This window comes from Ipomoea nil, unplaced genomic scaffold, assembly GCF_001879475.1.
Source record: "Ipomoea nil cultivar Tokyo-kokei standard unplaced genomic scaffold, Asagao_1.1 scaffold1421, whole genome shotgun sequence".
NCBI lineage: Eukaryota > Viridiplantae > Streptophyta > Magnoliopsida > Solanales > Convolvulaceae > Ipomoea > Ipomoea nil.
Window position 1 is genome coordinate 119,585 of NW_017617849.1, and position 23,621 is coordinate 143,205.

A 23,621-nucleotide genomic window follows, 5' to 3' on the forward strand; every position below is an offset into this window, starting at 1 on the left:
ATTTTGTAATTTTTGCATGTAGGTCAAAATTAAGGTGAGCGGATCTGTGATTAATGTGCGTGAGGTTGTGCTTAATTTGTGTGGGGTTTGTACTTAATGTGCGCGAGGTTGTGTTTAATGTGAATAGTTGTTGAAACTTAAAATCTGTGAGTTAATATATTAAAGTGCGTGGGGTTTGTGCTTAATGTGCGTGAGGTTGTGCTTAATGTGTGTGGAGTTTGTACTTAATGTGCGTGAGGTTGTGCTTAATGTCAATAGATGTTGAAACTTAAAATCTGTGAGTTAATATTTAAAGTGCGTGGGGTTTGTGCTTAATGTGCGTGAAGGCTGTGCTTAATGTGTGTGGGGTTTGTACTTAATGTGCGTGAGGTTGTGCAGACGCTATCATTTGTGTAGACGCTATCATTTGTGTAGACGCCATCATTTGTGTAGACGCTGTGTGTAGACGCTATCATTTGTGTAGACGCTGTGTGTAGATACTATCGTTTGTGTAGACACTGTGTAGGAGCTATCTTCTTCCCGACACGCGTTTTTTTTTTTATAATTTTTATTGATTTGAGCCGTTGATCTAAATTTGATCAACAGCTCAGATCTAACCGCACAACTGCACGGGAAGCTATACCCGCACCTGAACCCTTCCCTATATATATATATATATATATATATATATATATATATATATATATATATATATATATATATATATATATATATATATACCCTTATGTCATTTTACATGTTAATCTAAACAGCTAATTTTTTCGAATATGTTTTTACCAACCGTTGATATAATTCGCTGGTCAAATTCGCTAATATAATCCGCTAACGCTAACCGCTAACTGCTGATTGTCAAACAAGGACATTGCGGGGTAGTTCTCACTTCAATTTTTTGTGTGATTTGGATACTCTCTTTGTGAACAAATCCCTCAAGTAGTTAATATGATTGACTTTATTAATTATATTTTTTTAATTTTCTCATGGTATTAATAAAATACTTGGTAAATAAATATATAGCATTATTTTGTACTATAACTTTGATATTTAATTAAAAATAGTGCACAAAAAAGATAATAGACAATGTAGTGAATATAATCAATTGATGAATTTTAATGTAAAGAATTTTTACATTGGAGAAATATAAAGACAATATAACTAATAAATTATTTCTCTTAATTAATTTATTGATAATGAATAATTTTTTTTAATAAAGACATTGTAGGGACACTGTAGCGAATATAATCAATTGATGAATTTGAATGTAAAGAATTTTTATATTGGAGAAAAATAAATACAATATAACTAATGAAATTATTTCTCTTATTTAATTTATTGATAATTAATAATTTTTTTTTGAATATAGATATTGTAGACACATAATTCTAAATTAAAGAAATGCATATGTATTATTTTTTGTTGTAGCTACTAAATTATTACTCCGTATTTAATTTAATAATAAGAGTAAAATAGAGTACTAATTATGTCAACTTTGATTGTGATGATGTCCGAACCTAAGACCTTTTTTTTATTGAAATCAATAAGTTAACGGTGAACTACCTGAAATTAACGGAAAAGATAATATTTAACGAAAAAGTTAACGGATAATCATATTCATTAAGGATAAATTAGGAAATCTTAAGGAAAAATTAAAATTTGATCAATCTGAGTCATTCATTTGATTAAAAAATTTGACCGCCATTTTTTCTACCCATTATAAGCCTAACTCTCTTGTGCTCTTATTAGTATAGGAGAAAATTATTACTCTGTATTTTAATTTAATAGGAGTAAAATAGAGTACTAATTATGTCAATTGGTATGAGGTTCGAACCTAAAACCTTTCTTATTGAAATCAATGAATAATTTAACGGTAAACTCACCAAAATTAATGGAAAAGATAATATTTAAAGGAAAAGTTAACGGATAATTATATTCATTAAGGATAAATTAGATAATCTTAAGAAAAATTAAAATTTGAGTCATTCATTTGATTAAAAAATTTGACCCGTCATTTTTTCTACCCATTATAAGCCTAACTCTCTTGAACTCTTATTAGTATAGTAGATATAAGCCTAACTCTCTTGGACTCTTATTAGTAATAGTAAATATGATAGGATGGATGGGACATGATTTGACAAGCAATAGGTGTGCGTATAAGAGAAAAAATATACATCAAATGATTTCATTTATAGCTGCGCTAACACTACATTTAAAGATGGTGATGAGCATTCTTGCGAGATGTCGAATCGACAAAGCGGCCAGCTTGCCTGTTTGTGGAGCCACGAAGCAATGCAGTTATGGTGAAAGGTGTGAGAACATGGCAATGGCGTAATCTTAACTCCCGTCGAGAACTCTTCCAAACAAATCGAACACATTAATGATTCCTCATCTGCAGCAGTACCACTCTTGAAACTTTCTTGCTTCAACCCATTAATCTCATCCCAACTCAAACCTCTTGGCGCCTTCGACGACTCATCATCGTCATCCTCGTCGTCCTCGTCATCATTTTCAATGTATGTGACTACTCCATCCTCATTATAATCATCAAAATCAACCCGCACGCCCGTGTAATCTTGTCCTTGGTCGTCGTCGTCTGTTGGTTGGAGTTGTGGCTCCTTAATCTCCACAAAAGCCGTGACTATGTTTGCACCGCCATTTTCATTGGCAACTGCATACTCGAAGATTTGTTGGGAAAGCTGGGTGCATAAGGAGTCAGACAATCCCGGCACCCGCAGACGAATTTGGGCTCTCAAGTCATCAGACGACAACCTAGGAGAATTGAAACAAGCGTATACGTAGGAGTCGGAGTTTGTCTCGTAGGAATCAACAAGCTCGCCCCGCCGATTTCTCAAGAATATCAACCGTTTGTATTTCAAAAAAACTTCTACAATTAGCAGCGTTGTTGGATCGGGCAGCCCAAAACACAACGTCGACTCAAACGAAGATATGATCGAGGGTTGGTAGTGTACATATGTCGCCATTGATATGATACGATGCAACCAATAATGAATTGAAGGAGATTGTATATACTCCTGAAAGATACAAGCCTAGCTACTTAACTTTATTTATAGCCCTTAGCTTTTTTATATTTTGATTAGGATTAGGATTAGGAATAAGTTTTAAAATGCCGAGGAGGTTTGCTATTCCTAATCCTAATCCTAATCAAAATATAAAAAAGCTAAGGGCTATAAATAAAGTTAAGTAGCTAGGCTTGTATCTTTCAGTAGTATATACAATCTCCTTCAATTCATTATTGGTTCCATCGTATCATATCAATGGCGAGAGATGTACACTACCGACCCTCGATGAGAATTTCGTTTGAGTCGACGTTGTGTTTTGGGCTGGCCGATCCAACAACGGTGCTAATTGTAGAAGTTTTTTTGAAATACAAACGGAGGATATTCTTGACAAATCGGCGGGGCGAGTTTGTTGATTTCTACGAGACAATCTCCGACTCCCACGCGTGTTTCGATTCTCCTAGGTTGTCGAATTGTAACTTGAGAGACCAAATTCGTGTGTGGGTGCCGGGATTGTCTGAGTCCTTACGCACCCAGCTTTCCCAACGAATCTTGGAGTATGCGCAACAAGTTGCAGTTGCCAATGACAATGGCGCCGGCGGTGCAAATAAAGTCACGGCTTTTGTGGAGATTGAGGAGCCACAACTGCAACCAACAGACAACGACGACCAAGTACAAGGTTACACGGGTGTGCGGGCTGATTTTAGTGATGATGGAATAGTCTTATATTGCATTGATGATATAGCCAATGACGATGAGGGTGAGGGTGACTATAATCGTTGTGACTATGATGATGATGGCGATGACGATGACGAGGATGATGACGATGAGGGTGATGATGATGATGATGACGACAACGATGACGATGAGTCGTCGAAGCCGCCAAGGGGTTTGAGTTGTGAAGAGATTAACGGATTGAAACATGAAAGGTTCAAGAATGGTACTGATGAAGAGGAGGAATCATTGATGTGTTCGATTTGTTTGGAAGAGTTCTCGGTGGGAGTGAAGATTACGCCATTGCCATGCTCTCACACCTTTCACCATAACTGCATTGCTTCATGGCTCCAAAAACAGGGAAGCTGTCCGTTTTGCCGATTCGACGTCACGCAACAATAAATGCTCATGATCATCTTTATAAGTGTTAGCTAATAATGAAATCATTTTTTATTTAATGCTGCTGCCTACGGGCTCTAATAATGAAATCATTTGGTGTATCTTTTTTCTCTTGTACAACTATATGAGAAGACATTTCAAGTCAAGTAGGCTTGTAGTTCTGAGTATCATCTATCTGTATCTCCATTAGTTATCAAAATACATCAATCGATTGTGTTTCCGTGTGTAATTAAGTATGTTTTATATTTTGTTATAAATATTTTTTAATGCATTTTGAAATATTTTGCTTTCTCGCCTAATCAAAAAGATTTTTAACGTACTCGATCTATCCTTACTTGTAAGTTTTGTTGTATAAATATTATTGTTTGTAGGTTTATTTGATTTTAAATTGTTTATTTGTTTTTATTAATCGTGACGCACTAATTGACCCTTAATTTAAAACTATGATTGTTATTTTTATAAGAAAAAAATTATCCTGGCTAGACAATTTGCGTTTGTTTCTAAATTATCCTGGCTAGACATTTTCTTGTCACGGATCCCATGTCACAATTCTTCTCTCACCTGCAAATGGACCCGCAAACACTTTCCACCTCTGCACGCTGTCGCTCTCCCTCCCGCCTCCGCCGCTGTCTCAGCTTTCTCTTCGTCGTCGCACCCGCCTCCGCCGTTGTCTCAGCCTTCTCTACGCCGTCGCTCCCACCTCGTCCGACGTCTCAGCCTGCACCAAAGTTTCTGCCGTTGTTGCCTCTTCCCGACTCTATCGCAGTCTCCATCGCCATCCTACAGGTTAGTCCTCTAATCTTAAACCCTAATCTTGAATTTCCTAACTCTATTGAGCAGACCTGTGGCTACTTCCTAAGAGGGGCTTGAGGTAATTTCTTTTCTCTTCTCTCATTTTAGGGTTTAGGTACTTTTCTCTGGCATACATATATTTATGAGCTGAATGGAGTTTTATGTGTTACTCTTATTATGTCAGTTTACTGTGGATGAAGAGATAAGAAGACCGCCAATTTCAATCACTCATTTCAAAATGTAAGCGTTTTTCTTTATAGCTCAAGTCTAATTCATTAAATATTGAGGTTTATTTCAGCATACCAATTCTGGTTCAGTATATTGTTACTTTATAAATTAATATTTGTGTGTGAATTTCTATAAGTGAGGAGACTGCCTAGGATTCAGCATCCACCTACAAACACCGAAGAAGAATCTGTTTAATGATGGTCAGTAGGTTAAAATTGAAATTGATGAGTCTTTGAGTTGATGATTCAAATGAATTTTCTGAGCTTATTTCAGTTGTAATTTCTGATTAAATGGGGAGAAAACAGCCTAGGATTTGCTTGTTAGTCTTGTTACTTTCATTATCGTACTAATCCTCTAATGTTTCTGACCCACACAATCATGTAAAATTTAAATTATATTGCAGCTGCACTGAAATTTTCTGCAAATTATTATCCATCAAGATAGGTCATAATTTAAACATTTAATAATGATAATAAAACTTTTAAAAAGCAGAAATAAATAAGTAAATAAAAGAATGCATGTTTCCTGCCCTTTCTTAATGATTTTGTTTTTGAAATGGCTAAATTTGTAAGATGTGTAAATTGTGTATCTTTCTTTTTACATGTTCATATACTTGCTGACAGGTGTCTCATCATTCAAGCGCCTCCTTGCCGAATTACCCCCAAGAGTTCACTCAGTGTACTACAGGGATAACATAGGGAATATTTCATCCTCTCGTTTACGTACTGTCACGCCCCACTTCTAGGACATGACCCGGCCGTATCGTTACGTGAAGACTTGTAACAATACGCAGCCTAACCATACATACCTCTCGGAACCTTCATAATAACACTTGAATACATGATAATTCCATAGTTAAAATGGCAAAATATAATCAACTAGTTCTTCCCAAAAACTCATCAAATCCACTATTAAATATTTACAATCAAGAGTAGTATGTCCAAAATGCATCACAAGCACCGAAACCAAGCACAATGGTTTACAAAAAATACAAAGGGTCAAAGAGAATATCCAAATAAACAAAAGCCCGTGATAAGGTCCAATACTAGGACTAAGTCTCCTAGTTTCAAGAGTCAACTTCAAGAACCCACCACTTGTGCTCGTGCTATTCACATGTCCTTAACTACTCTGAAACATGAGGAAAAAAAAATACAAATAATGAGCTAATGCCCAGTAAGTGGTATTCCTCTCAACCCCGGATCAAGTAAACCCAAAATATTACAAAAAACTTTAGAGTAATAACTCGATGCAAAACTCGATCTTTAAACTATATCGAAGTCATAATACTTTCTTCATACTATACACAAGTTCACAAAAAAAGAAACTTTAGCTACACGGGCATCAACAATATTTCATAATACAATACTTTCAAATGCACAAACCATTCCTTAACATATGACTCATTGGCAACCTACAACCACCATTATCGGCATAATGGTCCAAAAAGACTCGACGATTCGGAATGAGTCGGGCTCGACGATTCAGAATGAGCCGGATGGAACGTTCCAACAAATAATTCAAAAGACTCGACGATTCGGAATGAGTCAAGCTCGACGATTCGGAATGAGCAATTAGGAACGTTCCAAGCCAAACAAAACAAATAACAAAATGTAGGTTGCCTCATGAGTTTGATCAAACAATCAAAATAGTTCTTATAATCAAATAGCCCGATGTAGCAAAAATCATTTCCTTAAGATGACATAACAAAGTTCATATTTCCAAAATAGATAATAAGCTTATCAAACTAAGAAATATGCAAGGTATAAACCATTCTCAAAATAATAATTTTCTTAGTACATAACTCTTTAAAAATCGGGGAATGGTTTATTAAACCAAAATAGTTTCAAAAGAGTTGAAGTAACTTAATTGTAAGGAACTTAAATGATTAAACATGAAGTTAAGGGTTCAAGTATTACTCTAAACATAACAAAAATTATTTTACAAGTGTAATATGTACATTTATATATAAAATAAATGTACAGATTACTAGCAAGAGGAATTGAACCCACAACCACTTGCTTACACAACAACACTCCTACCAAGCCACCATGTCTACACATTATTACAATTGCAGTCCAACATTTGACTTAACATTTCATTGCGAAACACAGTTCTAACGGACCCAAAATGAAACAATTCCAGTCCATACTCTAAAATATATAGCAATTTCAGTCCAAACTTCAGAAATCATAGCTTAGCATTTTCAGACTCAATAACATATCATAGTCCAAAATATTTTTAACTCATACTAATCCTAAAATAGGTATTCAAAGTAGTAGAGATTTCAAAATAGGTTATATATATGGGTTTTGCAAAATAAGGAGAGAAGAGTTAACCACTTACCTAAAAACATCCAAATCTTAGCTATTAAACTCGCCCAAATACTCCTTGTCAAAATCCCTAATATTTTCAAACATTAATCTTAGGGGTCAAATGATAAACCCAACTCAAAAAGAGTGAAAAAAATGGAGATCAAACTCACCTAGAATACTCCCAATAACTTGAGACCTGAGACCTAAACTTGAAGAAGATGGAGATCAAAGCTTCAAGATTTTTCCTTCCCCTCTCTCTAGTCAATTCTCCTTATCTTCTTTTAAAAGAGATCTTTCTCCAAGACCAAGAGATTCCTTAATCTTTAAGGGTAGAGAAGGGTAATTTAGTAATTTTATCTAATATCAAATTTTAATAAGCTTTGACTTGTTGACCTCATTTACTAAACATATATATATTTTATTTATAAGGTTGTGGGTATTACACGTACAGCTGCGAAGAAGGTATCTCCCATGTTGCTCTCCATCTCTAGCCCTTATTATTCTTATGGTAAAATAAAACTGAGTATTTTTTGGCGAATGCTCGTCATGCATTTGTTATTTTTACAATTTGCCTGTTATTTTCATCTTCTCTAGATTCTCTTTTAGATGGTTAACATAGTAGTAAACCATCTAAATACGGTTGGAGCTGTTCAAGTAATGAGATGCCATGCACTAAAATCATGAGCATAGGATAAGTTTAACCATGTCATTGTAATTTATTTAACACCCAGAAATCATCTATACTTATCATTTTAAAACACTTTCTTGGTCCTTTTTAAAGGGGCGATTAGGAAAAGAGAAAATTCATGAGAAAAAATATCCCTCTAATTTACAATCTCCATTTCCTTTTGCAGTCCGAGCTCTTAATTGAGCCACGATACCCGTTATTTGGAGGCTGGAAAGCCACCTATGTCATTGGATATGGGGTTCCATTGAATGATTTTCTTTATGAATCCACTAATGGTGATTGCTACCTAAATTATAGTTTTGGGTGCCCTCTTGCTGAGACTGTTGTTGACAAGCTGACCATCAAGGTGGGTTGTCTGATAATCTAATCTGCTTAAATATGCAGTGTTGACTTTTTGTTCCAGTTTTTCATAGTCTTCTGCAGATGTACAGATAATATGATGCAGTGCATGTGTATCTCAGGTGGTCCTGCCGGAGGGTCCAAGAACCCATTGTGGTTCCTTTTCCTTTTGAATAGAGATTAGAGGTAGCTGTATTGAACTGATTTCCGTGTGTTTGTTTTCTTGCTAACAGGGGTCAATTTGACCACTGTTGAAGCAGGTTTCTCAGGATAACATGTTATTTGTCCTTTTTAGTGATTCTTTTTGTTTCAAGTGTGATGTGTTACTGATCTAAAACTAGTGATGAGGAGACTAGATAATAACCAAACCTGTGAAATGGCCTTCACCTCGTGCTTACAGTAGATCGGCTGAATGATTTTATTTTATAGCCTTAAATCATTCAACTACTAGCGTTAAAAGAATGTCATTTGAGTTTGAGGTAAAAATATGGTTACTACTTAGTTTAACAAAGGATTGCATATCGGTTTTCCCTTTCCTTTTCCCCCCATCTCTCCATGTAGTAATTATCGGCAATTGCCTTGTAGATTCATTCACATTATACTCTTTAACTGAATTGCTCTTATTTGGATCTTTGCAGAAAAAGTACTCATACCTTGATGTTGTAGGAAGGACAGTGATGGTCCTGGAAAAGAAAAATGTAGTTCCTGAGCACAACCATCCTTTCCAAGTGATCTTCAATGTTTCTTCTTTTGTCATAGTACTTAAGAGGAGCCTATATTATATGAATTTTGTCAATTTGGTTCCTTTTACTTCATAAATTGATAAAATTAATGATAAAGACTCACTCTGTTAGTCGGAGCCATCAACATTCCCTTCACCGTATGTGTCTATTTTTAAACTTCTAAAGAAACTCATTGGCAATTCCTGCAGGTTTACTACCAGTTCAATCCAATTTTCATGCTTGCCGAGCCACTGATGTTGAGTGGTGATGTGAGATGTGAGATCGACTGGCTCTTCATCACCAGATTCAATATCATCACACTTTGGTGGAATGAGTTATCCCTCATTGTTCAGTTCCAAGCCAACTACCTATGGGTCTTCTCGAACAAAGGTCTGTTTAATATCAGCGGAACATATTGTTCTTAGGTTTATTTAATATGGTCTTGGTTCTTAGATTTAGTGCAAATAGTTGAGAATTCTCTATGGGCTGACTAGGTATAATTATTGTTTATAAGAATTTGAATTTCAATGTTGCATAGTCTTTTTATGTTAGTATTTCCCTTTGTTGTTCTTTAAAAGTAGCTACACCCATATTTTTTTGATAGTTGATTTAGAACATCCTCACATGTCAGAAAACATCATTATATTAAACCACTGTTGCACAAAACCAAACCACATTAAGTTGTGTATTGAAATGATGATATGAAAACCATATTTAGCAAAAAGAAAATGTATTTACCTCTGGATACTTCTCTTACCACATTGATCCTAGAACATCCAAACTTTCATTTGAAATTTTTAGAAGCACGCAAATTAAAATATAGCAACAACAATACAGTGGGTAGCAAAAATAAGAATACATTGATTTCCATCCATTATTTGAGTAACTGGTGGTAACCAGAATAAAAGCTAAAATAAGGTATTGCAAACTATACTGAGGAACTTTCACTCTTATCTCAGTATAAGAGATGGCAGTACAAGAGTTCCAGATTCAATCAGTTGTGATATATTTCAAAATTTTGATTAGCAAGCACTAAATTGATTCACAGAAAAACAAAAAAAGAAAAAAAAGATAGATCTATCAAATGATTTCATTACTAGCTAACACTCTTAAAGATGCTGATGAGCATTCTTGCGTGATGTCAAATCGGCAAAACGGGCAGCTTCCCTGTTTCTGGAGCCATGAAGCAATGCAATTATGGTGAAAAGTGTGAGAACATGACAATAGTGTAATATTGACTCCCGCGAAGAACTCTTCCAAACAAATCGAACATTCCTCCTTTATAGTACCATTCTTGAACCTTTCTTGCTTCAACCCGTTAATCTCTTCCAAACTCAAACCCCTTGGTGGCTTCGACGACTCATCATCCTCGTCGTCCTCGTCATCATCGTCATCATTACCAAAGTATAAGACTACTCCATCATCATCATGAAAATTAGCCCGCACGCCCGTGTAATTTGGTACTTGGTAGTCTAGCGTTGAGTGCAGTTCTGGCTCATTAATCTCCACAAAAGCCCTGACTTTGTATGTACCGCCGCCATAGTCGTCATTGAAGCGGTGCCCAAATGCAACTTGTTTCGCGTACACTACGAAGATTCGTCCGGCAAGCTTGGCGCATAAGGAGGGAGACAATCCCGGCAGCCATTGACGAATTTGGTCTCTCAAGTCACGATACGAAAACCTAGGAAAAACGAAACAAGCGTAGGGGTCGGAGCTTGTCTTGTACAAATCAACAAACTCGTCCCGCAGATTTCTCAAGAATATCCACCGTTTGTATTTCAAAAAAACTTCAACAATTAGCTCCGTTGTTGGATCGGGCAGCCCAAAACACAACGTCGACTCAAACGAAATTCTCATCGAGGATCGGTAGTGTGCATGTGTCGCCATTGATATGATACGATGAATTGAAGGAGAAGAATGAATTGACGGAGAAGGAGATCGATTGTACCGCACTGCACTATCGATCGATGTATTTTGATAAGAGATTGAGACGCAGATAGATGATTGATACTGAGAACTACAAGCCTACTTCACTTTATTTATAGCCCTTATTTTGATTAGGATTAGGAAACTTTCTTTTTAAAAAAAAAAAAAAAAAAAAAACGGAATAGGACCGTTGAAAATTTAAAACTTAATGGATATGATACTTGTTGTCCAAGTTTTATTGGACAGACTTCTATATCATCTCATTAAAGAGGAATTGGTTATCCCTTTAATAAATTTTTCCTTACAATCTAGAAAATAAAGCTAAGTAATTTATATGAAATATACCAGTACTATGTAGTCTAATGGTACCTGGGTTGGACTTTCATTTGGAAGATTATAAGTTCGAGTTTTAGTGGAGGTGTTATTGGTTCTTTGTGTTACACTAGGTTAAGAAAGTATATGAAATAATATATTTTGCGATTCAATTATTAAAAAAAGAAGATAATTTACTTTTTTTATTAAATATATTTTGTGACTCAAATTACTCTATAAAAACTTGAAATTGATCCAATTAAAAGACAAAGTATTTATAAAGATTATACCAATATATAATATGCCTAATTTATATAAAAAAAAATTATACAATAGGTTGAAAAGTATATGAAATAATATATTTTGCGATTCAATTATTAAAAAAAAAGAAGATAATTTTCTTTTTTTATTAAATATATTTTGTGACTCAAATTACTCTATAAAAACTTGAAATTGATCCAATTAAAAGACAAAGTATTTATAAAGATTATACCAATATATAATATGCCTAATTTATATATAAAAAAATTATTCGAACTATTTTATTTAATTAGTATGTTTTATATTTTGTTATGAATATTTTTTAACGCATTTTGAAGTATTTTGATTTCTCGCCTAATCAAACAGATTTTTAACGTACTCTACCCCTATTTGTAAGTTTTGTCATATAAATGTTATTGCTTGTAAATTTATTTGATTTTAAATTGTTTATTCATTTTTATATACTATATAATTATTTATTTATGAAGGCACTAATACAATTATTGATATTTTGCATTTAGGAAAGCACTTACAATCTTTTTTTAATGATTATTATTGTGTGTAAAATTCTTAAAAATTTGTTAATCTTATTTCAAGTTATTTGACATTAGTATTAAAATATAAATGTTGACTTTCAGGTAAAACCTACTATTTTTTGTCATTTCATGGACCTATAAAATGATTTTGACAAGCAGTAATGTTGTATAAGAGAAAAAAGATACATCTATCAAATGATTTCATTACTAGCTAACGCTTTTAAAGATGGTCATCATGAGCATTCTTGCGTGATGTCGAATGATTTAAATTTGACAAGCGTAGTGTTGTATAAGAGAAAAAAGATACATGCATCTATCAAATGATTTCATTACTAGCTAACACTTTTAAAGATGGTGATGAGCATTGTTGCGTGATGTCGAATCGGCAAAACGGACAGCTTCCCTGTTCCTGGAACCATGAAGCAATGCACTTATGATGAAAGGTGTGAGAGCATGGCAATGGCGTAATCTTCACTCCCGCCGAGAACTCTTCCAAACAAATCGAACACATCAATGATTCCTCCTCTCCATCAGTACCATTCTTGAACCTTTCTTGCTTCAACCCGTTAATCTCTTCACAAGTCAAACCCCTTGGTGGCTTTAACGACTCATCATCATCATCATCATCATAATCATCATCATCGTCGTCATCATCATCATAATCATCATCATCGTCACCCTCATCCTCATCCTCATCGTCATTCTCGTCATCATTGAAATTATTACCAAAACGTAAGACTATTCCATCATCATCATGTTCATCACGATCAGCCCACATTCCCATGCATTCTTCTACTTGGTCGTCGTCGTCTGTTGGTTGCAATTCTTGCACCTGAATCTCCACAAAAGCCGTGACTTTATTTGCAACTGCAACTTCTTGCGCATACTCGAAGATTCGTTGGGAAATCTGGGTGCATAAGGACTCAGACAATCCGGGAACCCACACACGAATTTGGTCTCTCAACTCACAATACGATGAAAACCCAGCTGGAGAATCGAAACAAACGTAGTCGTCGGAGTTTGTCTCGTAGAAATCAACAACCTGCCCGCCCTGCCGATTTCTCAAGAATATCCACCGTTTGAATTTCAAATAAACTTCTACACTCAGCAGCGTTGTTGGATCGGGCAGCCCAAAACACAACATCGACTCAAATGAAGATCTGATCGAGGGTCGGAGGAATACATGTGTCGCCATTGATATGATATGATGGAACCAAAGGAAACGCAGTCGATCGATGTATTTTGATAAGTAATGGAGACACAGATAGATGATACTCAGAACTACAAGCCTACTTCACTTAATTTATAGCGCCCTTATTTATATTTTGATTAGGATTAGGACGGTCTTCTTTTTTTTTTTTTTTTTTTTTTTTTTTTTTTTTTTTTTTTTTTTTTTTAGGAATAGGAAAGCTCGTTGAAATTTTAAAACGTTATGGATATTTAAATTAACAAACCTAATAAAGTTAGGAAGTAACAAAATATTGGTGTAATTGTTTTTTGAAATTAATGACTTATATTATTTTGATTTTAGTATTTTTTATTTTTTACTATACCCTTTATTGTATTATTTATTTTTCTTAAACGTCTATGTATTTCGACATTGTAAATTTTAGTAATGAAATATTCCGTTAATTATTTATTATTGTTAACTTACTCATTCATTTTCATAAGGTTGGTCTTAGCTAGGTTCGAATTTCATTCCAATCAAAATTGACATAATTATTAAACATATATATTATGAATATGTTAGAGTGTATTAAAAGATAAAATATAAAATATATAATATAAAATCCCTAAAACTAAAATGAAATCCCTATGGACTATAGATGTTTGGATTTTGGATTTTGCTTCGATTGAAAATATGAATTTATTATTATGGGTATTGAAGTAGTTGCATTTATTATTATAGATATTATTTTAATGATTTAAAAATTTAGTTAAAAAAATTCAATTTGCAGGTAATACACAGTTCAGTTCAATTAACGTTTAAATGTTTAAAAATTTCGGTTAAAATAGTTCGGTCATTGGAACGATTAATCGAATGCGCACTTCTAATTAATGAAGATACCATTGCACGATACTCAGGGCGATGACCTTTAAATATGTATAGATTATGCTCATCTAAACCAATTGGTCAGCTGATTTCTGCAAGTAGTCCAATTAAAATATTGACTTTGCCAAGATTCTCACTCATAGTGCATTCATGCTGAGCGAATTGCAAACAATCTACCTTATGTACATTCGTGTAATAGCTTATGTGCATTTAAACAATATTTTTTCTCACTCATAGTCGCAGGATTGGAAATGGGTGCAAGACTAGCATATGGGATGAGCCTTGGCTACCAGATGTCAGACTCCCCGGCCCGTTCTGGTTTGCATGGTTCGGCCACTGTTTCTGGTCTAATAGATCCATATATTGACCTCTGATTGGGATGTTCCTCTTCTTGAAGAGATGTTTTGTGATAAGGATGTGGCATTAATTACGAAAATTCCCATTTCGGTAGCTTATGAAGACCAGTGGAGTTGGCGTGGTGACTTAAGGGGTGAATATACTGTGAAGCATGGGTATAATAAGCTTGTTACTGGAAATGTTGATGCTGTGAATTCACAATTTTCTGCGTGGAGTGCTTTATGGAAGCTTCTGTTAGATAATATAATAAAGCTAACATAAACTGAAATAAACGAGTAACCTGACTCGTTATAGCGGAAGCTTTAGGACCTTTGAACATCCCTAGCCATAGTTGTGGAAATTGCCTATGGAATGGTAAACTTGTAGAAAGTGTTGTTTTGTCTACCACTTCTCTCCCGAATATTCGATGGTGTGTGTATGCTGAACACGGGAGCTGTGGGAGGACTATTTTGCTTAGAAGCCGACATGCCATCAATGTAGGCAAATATTCAGTAAAAACTTAACTGAATATCCTGAGTTGCCTAACAGATTAAGTCACTAACTGACTTAATCTTCCACTTGCACCACAACCACCCAATAATACAATATATTATATATTGTATACAGGAAAAATACTTACAGCTTTATCTACCCCTAAAATTCTGAATTTTATGTGGAGGTGTGCAAGAGCTATTCTTCCTACATGCACTGCTTTGGCTTCAAGAGGAGTTAATATTGAGGTACATTGTCCTCTTTGTCGTTCTTCCCCGGAAACCCCCATACATCTGTTTAGACGTGCCATACTCTTCCTTAAACACAAGAAATTTGAACTGAGTATTTACATTTGCTATTGGACTGAAAAGGAACATGACACCAACCAACCAACCCTCTTACAGAGTATACTTAACATAACAAAGGAACATGACACCAACCAACCAACCCTCTTACAGAGTATACTTAACATAACATCCTCCTGGGAGTGGTGGAGAGTCTCTAGCTGAAACTTGCAACTATCAACCCTCTGACAGAGCCTACAAAGGCAAATGCAATGACAACCAAACATATATATATGTATATGTACGAAGAACGATCTTGATGGTCGTCTAAGATTCTATTCTTTTCAACTTTAGGTACATCTCCATTGGAAAATACACTACTACTGGTCAAAAGATTATTGCTCCTTAAAATCCCACCACTTTGTTGAAGTAGGGGAATATCGCGATTCCAACCGACTATAACAACATAAGCAGTTTGGAAAACCAATCTCACTAAATTCAACCTAAAAGTTTTGTCCTATAAATGTTATTGTTTGTAAATTTATTTGATTTTAAATTGTTTGTTCATTTTTATATACTATAATGGTGTATTTATGAATGCACTAATACAATTATTGATATTTTGCATTTTGGAAAGCACTTACAATCTTTTTAAATGATTATTATTGCGTGTAAAATTGTTAAAAATTTGTTAATCTTATTTCAAATTATTTGACATTAATTAATTAGTATTAAAATATATATGTTGACTTCAGGTAAGATCTATTATATATTTTTTGTCATTTCATGGAGGTATAAAATGATTTTGACAAGCAGTAATGTTGTATAAGATTGAGAAAAAAGATACATATATCAAATGATTTCATTACTAGCTAACACTTTTAAAGATGATGATGAGTATTCTTGCGTGATGTCGAATCGGCAAAACGGGCAGCTTCCATGTTTCTGGAGCCATGAAGCAATGCAATTATGGTGAAAAATGTGAGAACATGGCAATAGCGTAATCTTGACTCCAGCCGAGAACTCTTCCAAACAAATCGAACACATCAATGATTCCTCGTTTGCAGCAGTGAACCTTTCTTGCTTCAACCCGTTAATCTCTTCACAAGTTAAACCCCTTGGCGGCTTCAACGACTCATCATCATCATCGTCATCAACGATATTGTTACCAAAATATAAGATTATTCCATCATCTTCATGTTCATCACGATCAACCCACACTCCCATGCAATCTTGTACTTGGTCGTCGTCGTCTGTTGGTTGCAGATCTGGCTCATGAATCTCCACAAAAGCCGTGACTTTATTTGCAGTACCGCCGCCGCCATTGTCATTGGCAAATGCAACTTGTTGCGCGTACACGAAGATTCGTTGGGAAAGCTGGGAGCATAAGGAGGGAGACAATCCCGGCAACCACAGACGAATTTGGTCTCTAAAGTCACCATACGACAACCCAGGAGAATCGAAACAAGCGTAATCGTCGGAGTTTGTCTCGAAGAAATCAACAACCTGGCCGCCCCGCCTATTTCTCAAGAATATCCACCGTTTGTATTTCAAAAAAACTTCTAGAATTAGCACCGTTGTTGGATCGGCCAGCCCAAAACACACCGTCGACTCAAACGAAGATCTGATCCAGGGTCGGAGGTGAAAATGTGTCGCCATTGATATGATATGATATGATAGAACCAATGAATTGAAGGAGAAGGAGATCTATCGTAGCACTATCGCCGCAAGCGGAAACCTAACACAGTCGATCGATGTATTTTGAGAACTAATGGAGACACAGATAGATGATTGATACTGAGAACTACAAGCCTACTTACTTAATTTATATATAGCCCTTATTTCTATTTTGATTATGATTAGGATTAGGAAACCTTTCTTTTCTTGAAAAACAATTAAAAACTTAATGGATATGATACTTCTTGCCCAAGTTTTATTGGGATTAAATACTACTCCGTATATACTATAATATTCCCCTGAATTTTTATACCATATAACTAATCTAGGGTGTGATTGAGTAGAATTGACTCATACATTCATTCTTTGATACGGAGTAGTCTTAAATTTCAATGTTTGAAGCATCCGCTCGTGCTCTCCCGTGGGAGTAATCGTGCTCATAACACCAAAATACAAAGGCAACTTCGACTGAAAATAATGAGAATATTTCTAGTGTAAGATTTAAAATAAATCATATACACAATAAAAGCAATTTGAAGAAGGATTTTCTGTATTGGCAAAGGAATACTACAATAGGAATTACAAATATAACACTTGTATTCTACTCTCTATATTTTTGCTATGCTAATGGGATGATTCCTGATGGAATGGGATGAAATGAATTGGATGAAGAAGAGTTGTCTATTTATAGCAAATCTACCCCTGCAAATTCCCCTTGCTTTTTCTTAAGAATGAGCAGGCATTTCTCCTTGCTCTTTCTCAAGCCTAAGAATGAGCAGGCATTTCCGATCTGCTCTTGATTAAGCTTAAGCTTAAGCTTAAGCATTTCTTCTTCAAGCTCAAACCTTAGCTTAGCCTAAGTGTTTGCTCCTTCAATCTCAAACCTTAGCTCTTAGCCGAAGTGTTTGCTCCTTCAAGCTCAAACCTTAACTCTTAGCCCAAGTGTTTGCTCCTGCTCAAACTTAAGCAATCCTCCAAACCTCATCCCAAAGGTTCTGCCTATTTCCACATTTGACTTTAGTATTTACATTTTGAGAGTGTCTACGAGGAGATGTCCCTAGTTGGATATCAGCTTGATCAAAAGAAACATGCATACCAGCTGGTGAATGCATCAAAAGTTGGAAAAGTAAAAAAAAATACTGCAGTTGTGCGTGTAGATTATTTTTAGCAGAAATAATCTTTCCAAAATTCCAACTCTTTGCAAAAATTTAAAGTGATAATCAGCATAATAACATGCCAACAACGGTCAGCAATGTAAATGTCCATATATCCATGCTTGAAATAGTCAATTTTTTCTCCAGTAATAAATTGACGGAAAATAAGCCGGAAGGATCATTTTTGCATTAATAATAAAAATAATAATAACCGTAAACCAAAATTACAAGGTTTGGAAGTCGTGGATCAATCCTGATAGTGCTACTATAGTCATGTGACTAAAAGTGCAAAAAACTCACCTATTTCATTAGATAAGTATAAAACATATATGTATAACACTCCCATTCCACCATTATCTTGTCATGCCCCCTACTTCGTTAAAAAATTTTCATAAAACAAACTCGTGGGATAAAACTAGTCGAGAAAAATAATACATGATTTACGGTAAATATGTTACCGGAGTATAATTTGAAAGAAATTGTTAAGTAGAGTGTACAAGGTCCAGAGCGTCTTTCCCCAACTTGTTACATAGACTCAACTTTTAAACTATACAATGATAATCACTACAATAATGCTACTAACGGCCTCCTAATAAGTGTAACAACTCCCCGTATCAGAGCTCCTCAGATCAGTAATTGTTGTGCCCTCTCCTACATAAGTACTCTTTGATTAGGCGGTGTCCTACTAAGTGCATTATTGAACTTTAAGAACCATTACACTTTCTCGTGCTTCACTCTTGACCGTTACCAACTGACCGTGTCGATTACTTTGACTACTTCGGTTCAGTCTAAATGTGCTTCAAGTCGGGTCTAATGACTAATCTAATTATCCTATCACCAGCCCCGTACTCTGAAGCTAAGAGCGTAGCGGAATCAACTAGGGAGTAATGATAGGGTATACTCATTAAAGATTCCGTCACCAGTCCCCTACCCGCAGACTACGAGTATAAAAGAGTAGGTCGACTATAATTTTTTTTAAAAAAAATTGTATTATAATAATAATTTTTAATTTTATTTCTATTTTTTAATTTTTTTTCTAGACTCGGAGTCAAACCGACCAGGGTTGAGGCACTGCCTCGGCCATGGTGGCTGAGACGTGGCCTTAACTAAGGTGACCGAGGCACAGATCTTTGAAATCTAGACTAGGTGTGTGACACCCCGATATTTTAAACAATCTCATTTTAATAAATATATTCTCGAAAATATAATTTATTTTTGAATTCTAAATATTTTAACAAGAATGCTTTAAAAACAAATTATTTTATTTTGAAATTTTAAACAAATTATTTTATGACCCATGATTATTATATGCATGCTTAGCGATTTTTTCAACTATGACAAAAATAAACGTTGTGCACCAATTGTGTAAAAAAAAAAAAAAAAAATGTACTTATAGACAAGGTGGGAAATGATTTGCAATTGTTATACCATTGGCTCGCGTACAACTTGCATTGTAAACCTTAATTCTTATAGTTGATATATATACACATAATATGTTAGCTGCATATACATAATTTGAATATCATTTTGGATCAAAATTCACACTACAATAGAAACCCTTGTCCATGCTATAATTTGCCAATGAGTTACTAGTTGTGCAACCAAATATGAAAATAATTCTTGTTTATATATCTTCTTTCAATAAATACATTGTTTAGGCAAGAGTTGTTAACAGCATTTTGCATGCCATACTCTTCCTTAAACACAAGAAATTTTAACAGAGACACAGAGTATTTACATTTGCTATTGGACTGAACTAGAACATGACACCAGCCAACCAACCCTCTTACAGAGTATACTCTATAAAACATCCTTCTGGAGGGTGGAGAGTCTCTAGCTGAACCTTGCAACTATCAACCCTCTGACAGAGCCTACAAAGGCAAATACAATGACAACCAAACATATATAGGTATATGTACGAAGAACGATCTTGATGGTCGTCCAGGATTCTATTCTTTTCTGCTTTAGGTACATCTCCACCGGGAAATACACTACTACTGGCCAAAAGGTTATTGCTCCTGAAAATCCCACCACCTGGTTGAAATAGGGGAATAGTACCGCGATTCCGGTGACTGTAGCAACATAAGCAGTTCGGAAAACCAATCTCAGTAAATTCAACCTAAAACCTGGTAACAATAACCGCTTCAGATCATAATCTTTGTGCACAATGTCACTCTCCGGGAATTTCCTCCCAAGCCAGCTCTCAAAATTTTCAAACAATGGCTGGCTGAATACCTAAGAATGTACATACGAAAATAAACAAAGTGAGAGAGAGACTGAATTGACTAAAACTAGCAGATCAGAGTGAGGTAATTTGGAAAAGAAGTAGAATGTGTACCTGATATGCTCCAACAAGATGAACCACGACACATGCGTTTGCGATATCAACTAGCCAGTATGGCTCAAAGAAACCGAATCCTGTCAAAAGGTTCCCGGGCGTGTTGGTGCCAAAGGCTGCATAACCAAATCCGCCACAACATAGGTAGAAGAGAGTTGTAATGCAAACTGCTATTGTTGACGCTTTTTTCATGGTCACCTTTTCTGGAGGAGTTTCCTTCAATGTATCCTTCACATATTCGATGTTTTTTCCAATCATATAATTAATTAAACATTTCACTATCGGTTATTCTTGTTCAACAGAAAATGTACAATTCTCCATGATAGCAAAATTGGTGCACCTGTATGTTTAAGAAAACAAGAGAAAATGGGAAAGCAAAGGCAATGTCTCCAAGCGCTTGTGCAACTGACCATACTTTCTCAACCGCATTGTCAGAAGGCAATCCAGTAATGCTACCCTTTATTTCTCTATTCTCTGAAAATTAAAATTCGCCCAACGTGTAAGTTTAAGTGCATGGAACGCCCATCAATTTTAAAATCTGGCAAGGAAATTATTGTCAATTTTAAAATGAAGATGGTTAGGTAATGAATGATTGTTTGGACATGGATAACCTACCAATTACTTTCGCTAAGCCTAGTCCTGCTCCAATAAATGAATATGTGAAAGACATGATTGCTGCAACTACGGAGAGCCACTTTGTGTTCTGAAAATCACGAACCTGAGACACTAGAACTTGAACCGCTCCAAATATAACCATATGTATTGTAGTTGAATAGCTACAAGCAGCATCATGCCCTTCATAGTGATAGCAGTTAGACTTCAGAATTGCTCTGCACTAAAAAGAGGAATACATCACTAAAATTATCCAAAACTAAGAAAACGAAGCCAGCATTTCAAAAGCACAATGTACGGCTTTATCTAGGACTAGCAGCCGATTGTTTAGAATGCTAAACTTGTTGCTAGACGAATGAGATTACATGGAAAAGCAATTCGTGTGTCCTAAATATTCAGCATCCAGTAGCTGTAAAATATTGTAAAGGAAAAGCATATAACTTTTGGCATACCCGATACTACTAGCAGTGGTGATTGTATACACAATTGCAACCTTGATGAAGTTAATTTGAACAATGATCCCACAAAACCAAGCGCTTTTCTTTCCTGATCATACAGAATAAAGCACGTTAAGTCATAATGGTTTAAGTTCTCTTACACTGCATATACCAACAAGTTTGAGGGCTCTTACATTTTGTAAGAAAACATTTTCGGAGAATGGCTTGGGATTGTTCAGACTTGATAAAAGTAATAAGCTTGAATTTAGGCTTCAAACTAGATACTTATGTTTTTCTCAGATAGCAAAGTTTAGGATTCAAACTAGATACGTATGTTTTACAAGTGAAACAACTTGATCTTATATGTTTAAGCTTGTCTAATATTTCAATTGGAAACACAATAAGAAACTAAGGAAGCTGGCTGCAAGTATTTTTGTTTTCTTCTCATATATCAAAATTTGATGGTAAGCTCCATCAAGCAAAAAGAGACAAAAGCTGTCTATAAAGAATTTATAAAGTTTCTTTGATTATACGATAGAATCCATGGATATGCCAAATGGAAGAGGACACACTATTACCATACACATAACTAGAAATAGGACACCAGCAGGCAAGAGTACATTAACAATAGTATCATACTATGCTCACTAATCAATAGAGAATTTTTGACATAGTGTTAAGCGCTTGATCCTAACAAGGGGTATCAGAGCCAGGAAATAAAGTTGCGCCTTCACTACGAGCTATAGCTTTTGGCATAGTGGTAACTGGTAAACGCTTGATCCTAACAATTCTTTTTTTGGAACATCATGTATTTATGTTTACTTGGCAAAAGGAAACATGGTAAATTACATCCCGAAAAGTTTTGGAGAAGCAATAGTACCAGAAAGAACTGCCAAAGGCCTAAAGTTTCATACTTTGATCATGCTTTGCTCACCTAAAATTGACCGAACTGCATCAAGGTAAGAGCCATGGCGGATGGTGCACTCTGGGTCAGTGGATTTGTAACAGTTGCAGAGAAGAAATGCAGAAATAAGCGTTACAGAAGCAAAACACAGCACGGAAAATGGACCTGCAATCCATCCTAGTTGTGCTATGCTCCAAGCTAATGATAGCACACCTGAGCCTATCACTGCTGTGATTATATGTGCCAAAGCAGTCCACTCGTTTCCTGAGTAGAAATTATAATCCGAATTCTCAATTCTAAAATTTGAATTCTCAAACTGGTAGAAAACACTAATTTCCTTTGTGTTCGATGAAATAAGTTAGTAAATTTCACAATTTTAAAAAATAATAAAAAATGAAAGAAAAACTACCAGTTCTTTTGAGTGGATCCTTCATAGTTTCAGTTGGTGGAGTTGATGACGGCGACGATGATGAAGGAGAAGAGCGCGTATGCTTCAAGGGCATCTTAACACTATCAACCTCTTCATCAAATCCCATGGCCTACGATATCTCTGCCTTTGATGCACTCTGTGACTCCGTGTTCTAGGCTTTCCCAGAAGCCAGCGAATGCGGACAATTATCCACCGAGTCTATATTGTTGCCTTATTGGCGCATTTATTTCTTTATTCCGCCATGCCCAACCAATCGTCTTGGTAAAGCAAGTGAAGAATAAAAATAACTTCCACGAAACGAAGAGACCCACACGCATAAGATAATTGGATAAGACTTTGCGTATTTTGACTCTTTAGACTACCCAAGACTTTGACGTTGAAATGTTGAACCAATAAGCAACTTGGGAGGGCATGAGTAGTCTTTTTTGTCTTAATTGCTAGGTGGAGGGCTGGAGATTTTATGGTGGTTGGCGATGGTAGAGGGGGTAGAGAGCAATGGTGGTGGTGGCATCGATAGAGGTGTCACACGGTGGAAGCAAACAGTGGCAGTGGTGGCTGGATTTTGTCGGAGATACTGCGGCGGGGTTTGATGGAGGTTTGAAGATTGGGTTTTCTATTTTCGGAGAAAGGAGGTTGGAGGGTGAAATCTGGTTTTTGAGGGGAT

General features: G+C 35.5%; 2 protein-coding genes and 2 long non-coding RNA genes across 5 annotated transcripts; 1 reads left to right on the forward strand and 3 right to left on the reverse strand.

Annotated features, from left to right (window-relative positions):
• Positions 1–2,180: 2,180 nt before the first annotated feature.
• On the reverse strand, positions 2,181–2,975 carry LOC109187345. Its single transcript, XM_019337534.1, has one exon. It carries the CDS (start codon positions 2,973–2,975, stop codon positions 2,181–2,183), a length of 795 nt encoding a protein of 264 aa, XP_019193079.1.
• A 3,058-nt stretch (positions 2,976–6,033) lies between these two features.
• On the reverse strand, positions 6,034–7,518 carry LOC109187607. Its single transcript, XR_002055285.1, has 2 exons — positions 7,488–7,518; positions 6,034–6,272 (listed from the first exon to the last, which is right to left on the reverse strand). It is a non-coding gene; the product is annotated as an uncharacterized LOC109187607 (long non-coding RNA).
• Positions 7,519–8,218: 700 nt separating this feature from the next.
• LOC109187587 lies at positions 8,219–9,492 on the forward strand. Its single transcript, XR_002055283.1, has 4 exons — positions 8,219–8,490; positions 8,606–8,669; positions 9,122–9,211; positions 9,415–9,492. It is a non-coding gene; the product is annotated as an uncharacterized LOC109187587 (long non-coding RNA).
• Positions 9,493–19,842: 10,350 nt separating this feature from the next.
• On the reverse strand, positions 19,843–23,336 carry LOC109188210 (probable amino acid permease 7). 2 transcript variants are annotated; one of them, XM_019338785.1, is made up of 8 exons: positions 22,937–23,336; positions 22,558–22,791; positions 21,639–21,732; positions 21,190–21,404; positions 20,915–21,048; positions 20,575–20,802; positions 20,045–20,471; positions 19,976–19,992 (listed from the first exon to the last, which is right to left on the reverse strand). In XM_019338785.1, exons 1-7 carry the CDS (start codon positions 23,061–23,063, stop codon positions 20,070–20,072), a joined length of 1,434 nt encoding a protein of 477 aa, XP_019194330.1. In that variant the 5' UTR covers positions 23,064–23,336; the 3' UTR covers positions 19,976–19,992; positions 20,045–20,069. The 2 variants fall into 2 exon arrangements, with proteins under 2 accessions (XP_019194329.1, XP_019194330.1); XM_019338784.1 differs by having other exon boundaries at positions 19,843–20,471.
• Positions 23,337–23,621: the final 285 nt, after the last annotated feature.

Bases quoted from the DNA above. Each gene is read 5' to 3' on its own strand.
- LOC109187345 (XM_019337534.1), bottom strand. From the start codon at position 2,975: ATGGCGACATATGTACACTACCAACCCTCGATCATATCTTCGTTTGAG.
- LOC109188210 (XM_019338784.1), bottom strand. From the start codon at position 23,063: ATGGGATTTGATGAAGAGGTTGATAGTGTTAAGATGCCCTTGAAGCAT. The intron at 21,733-22,557 runs GTGAGCAAAGCA...CTGTATGATCAG, and splicing joins TGCAGTTCGGTCAATTTTAG to GAAAGAAAAGCGCTTGGTTT. The intron at 21,049-21,189 runs GTAGGTTATCCA...TTTAATTTTCAG, and splicing joins AGGCTTAGCGAAAGTAATTG to AGAATAGAGAAATAAAGGGT.